The sequence below is a fragment of the Loxodonta africana genome, chromosome 2 (genome assembly GCF_030014295.1).
Source record: "Loxodonta africana isolate mLoxAfr1 chromosome 2, mLoxAfr1.hap2, whole genome shotgun sequence".
NCBI lineage: Eukaryota > Metazoa > Chordata > Mammalia > Proboscidea > Elephantidae > Loxodonta > Loxodonta africana.
Genome location: NC_087343.1, coordinates 205,591,534 through 205,594,305, shown reverse-complemented (window position 1 = coordinate 205,594,305; position 2,772 = coordinate 205,591,534). Strand labels below are relative to the sequence as shown.

Below are 2,772 nucleotides of genomic sequence, written 5' to 3'. Positions count from 1 at the left end.
ATGTATAAACAAAATGTTGTACATACAATGGATTACTACTCGGCCATAAAAAAGTAATTAAGTCCTGATCCATGCTACAACATCCACAAACCTGGAAACCTTATGCTCACTGAAATGTCAAAAATTATATAATCTTTCTTAAATAACAGGAATAGACACATGTTTAGAGATCAAAGTTTATTAGTGGCTACCAGAGGAAAGGGGGGGGGCATTGTTTAAAAAGCAGTGATTTTTTTTTTTTTTTTAATGATGATGGGAAATTTGGAATCTATTATGGGTGATGTTTGCACAAGAATAATGTAATTGATATCACTAAATCGTACACCTGAAAAATGCTAAACTGATAAATGTTATATGTATGTGTGTGTATATATATATGTATTACTATATGTATATGTATATAACAGTTAAAAAAAAAAAAAAGAGTTCTTACAGTTTACTTCTCTCCAGACAGTTGGTTAAGCAAGGCATTTTATGTTGTTCAGTTTCAATCAAACAGGGGCTCCTAATGGTACATTTTCTGTTATCCTATCAGTCTCTTCATGGCCCCCATAACCTCCTTGTTCCTAAGACTGTAGATAAATGGATTCAGAAGAGGTGTGATAATGCTGTAAAATACTGCCACCACTTTATCCTGTTCGGAATTATGCAAGGAGTGTGGCCTCATATAGGTAGAGATACCCGTCCCATAAAATAGGCTTACAACAATCAAGTGAGAGGAACACGTGGAGACGGCTTTTGTCTGCCCTTTACCTGAGCTCATCTGGTATACCACAATAAACACCCGGGCATAGGAAGCCAGGATAGCCATGAATGGCAGCAACAGAATAATAAGTCCACTAAAGAGGATGGTATACTCATACTGGGAGGTGTCCTGACACACCAAAGGCATTAGAGATGGGACTTCACAGAAAAAGTGGTTAATGAGCCGAGATCTACAGAATGGAAGTTGAAATACATACAATGTATGTATTAAAGCATTGATAGAACTGCTGGCCCATGCACATGTGACCATGTACAAACAGATAGTTTTGGTCATGAGCACAGGATAATGTAGAGGGTGACAGATGGCTACATATCTATCATAAGACATGAAACTAAGAAGAAGGGCTTCAGTTCCAGCGAGGGTCAAAAACACAAAGGTTTGAATCTCACAACCTAAAAAAGTAATGGTCTTACTAGTTGACAGAAAGTTTGCTGCCATCTTGGGTACCGTGGTGGAGATGTACATCACATCAATGAAAGAGAGCTGACTGAGAAGAAAGTACATGGGAATGTGGAGTCGGAAATCCAAGATGATGAGGCAGATCATTATGATATTCCCCAACAGAGCCACTGAGAAGAAGATGGAGATGGCAACAAAAAAGACAGTGTTCATTTGGCCATATTGAAAAAGGCCAAGAAGTATAAACTCTGCTCCAAAACTTTGATTTTCTGTCTTCATGGCTTAAATAAAAATAAATCAGACACTATCTGAAAATTCCATGTGACAACATTGAATGTTCTTCAAGAGAAAACAAAACAATTATTAAATGCAGTAGAATCTTGAATCACCTTAGGTAAATATATCTTTCCCCCTTTCAATACACTGAATTTATGGCTATTGAAAAATGGCCACTTTGATAAATAACAAAATGAAAATACATGTTATTTCTTCCTTCAAGAATAGATGGAATTATGTCAATCCAGGCACAAGCACATGTCAGACTTAAGGGGAGCTAGAGAATGAATCATCAAAATATATGTTAACATTTATTAATGTTAGCTTGACTGAAGAAGAATGTCAAGGATGGTCAATTCCAAGATAAAAAATTGAAATGAATTTTCATTTGTTTTCTAACGTAAAATCTGGCCTTTATGTATTTCCAGAGCAAATAAAAGTCACACTACCTAGAATCTCCTTGTTTTAAAGACAATTATTAAATTTAAAGGAAATAATATTAAATGTTACTGGTATTTATTGTGCATTTACTATGGTCAAAGTACAGTGATAGTTTCTGAAACTCTAAAGGTGAATCAGGCTAAGTCTCTCCTTCAAATTCTTTTTAGTGATTTTCTATATTTAACCATTTGTGAGGCTCTTCACTTAGAAGAGTGGGAGGGATAAGGTAAAGTGAAGTGTTTACCTGGTACAGACAGATGTAGAAATAGCAAGCTATTATATAGAGAAATTATATAATCATTACTAAGCTTTGAGAAAGGATTTTAATAAAGGTGAATGGGGGTAGAAAGTATTAAAAAAGTTTGAGAAAAGACTTGGGTGATATTATGAATAGGTCAATATGAACATAAGCATCAAAAAGTCCTTTTCTTCCAGTTTCCCCCTGAAATTTTTGTGAAATGTGGCAGAATCCAAAAAGCATAGCTACACCACATATATAAATAATGATAGCAACTTTTGAAAGATAGAACACACAGCCAATTATAATTTTTTAATTGAAAACTTCATTATCTTGAATAATGAAAATTATTCAACTTGCTAAAAGTATTCAATAAAACAAATGGATACATTTTAATTATTCTAACTGGTAACTTTCCAATATATATTTTTTTATGATTATATTTTAATATTCTAATCATATTTTCACATTACTAATAATAAATACTGATGACTAAACAATTTTTAAATATTATTTTAACAAAAACTGACTTAATGTTCTAAAATATCAAATAAAATGTGAAGATAGAATGTCACTGAGTGGACAAAATAAATATCATATTGTTTACATTTGTAAACATTCATACAAATCCAACCTAAATTTCAAGGCTATA

At 33.1% G+C, this 2,772-nt stretch overlaps 1 protein-coding gene across 1 annotated transcript; it reads right to left on the bottom strand.

The window, feature by feature from the left end:
* Nucleotides 1-363: 363 nt before the first annotated feature.
* On the bottom strand, nt 364-1,847 carry LOC100658262 (olfactory receptor 2AK2-like). The gene has a single exon (XM_010593392.3). The coding sequence runs from the start codon at nt 1,442-1,444 to the stop codon at nt 524-526; it is 921 nt and encodes a 306-aa protein (XP_010591694.2). The 5' UTR covers nt 1,445-1,847; the 3' UTR covers nt 364-523.
* Nucleotides 1,848-2,772: the final 925 nt, after the last annotated feature.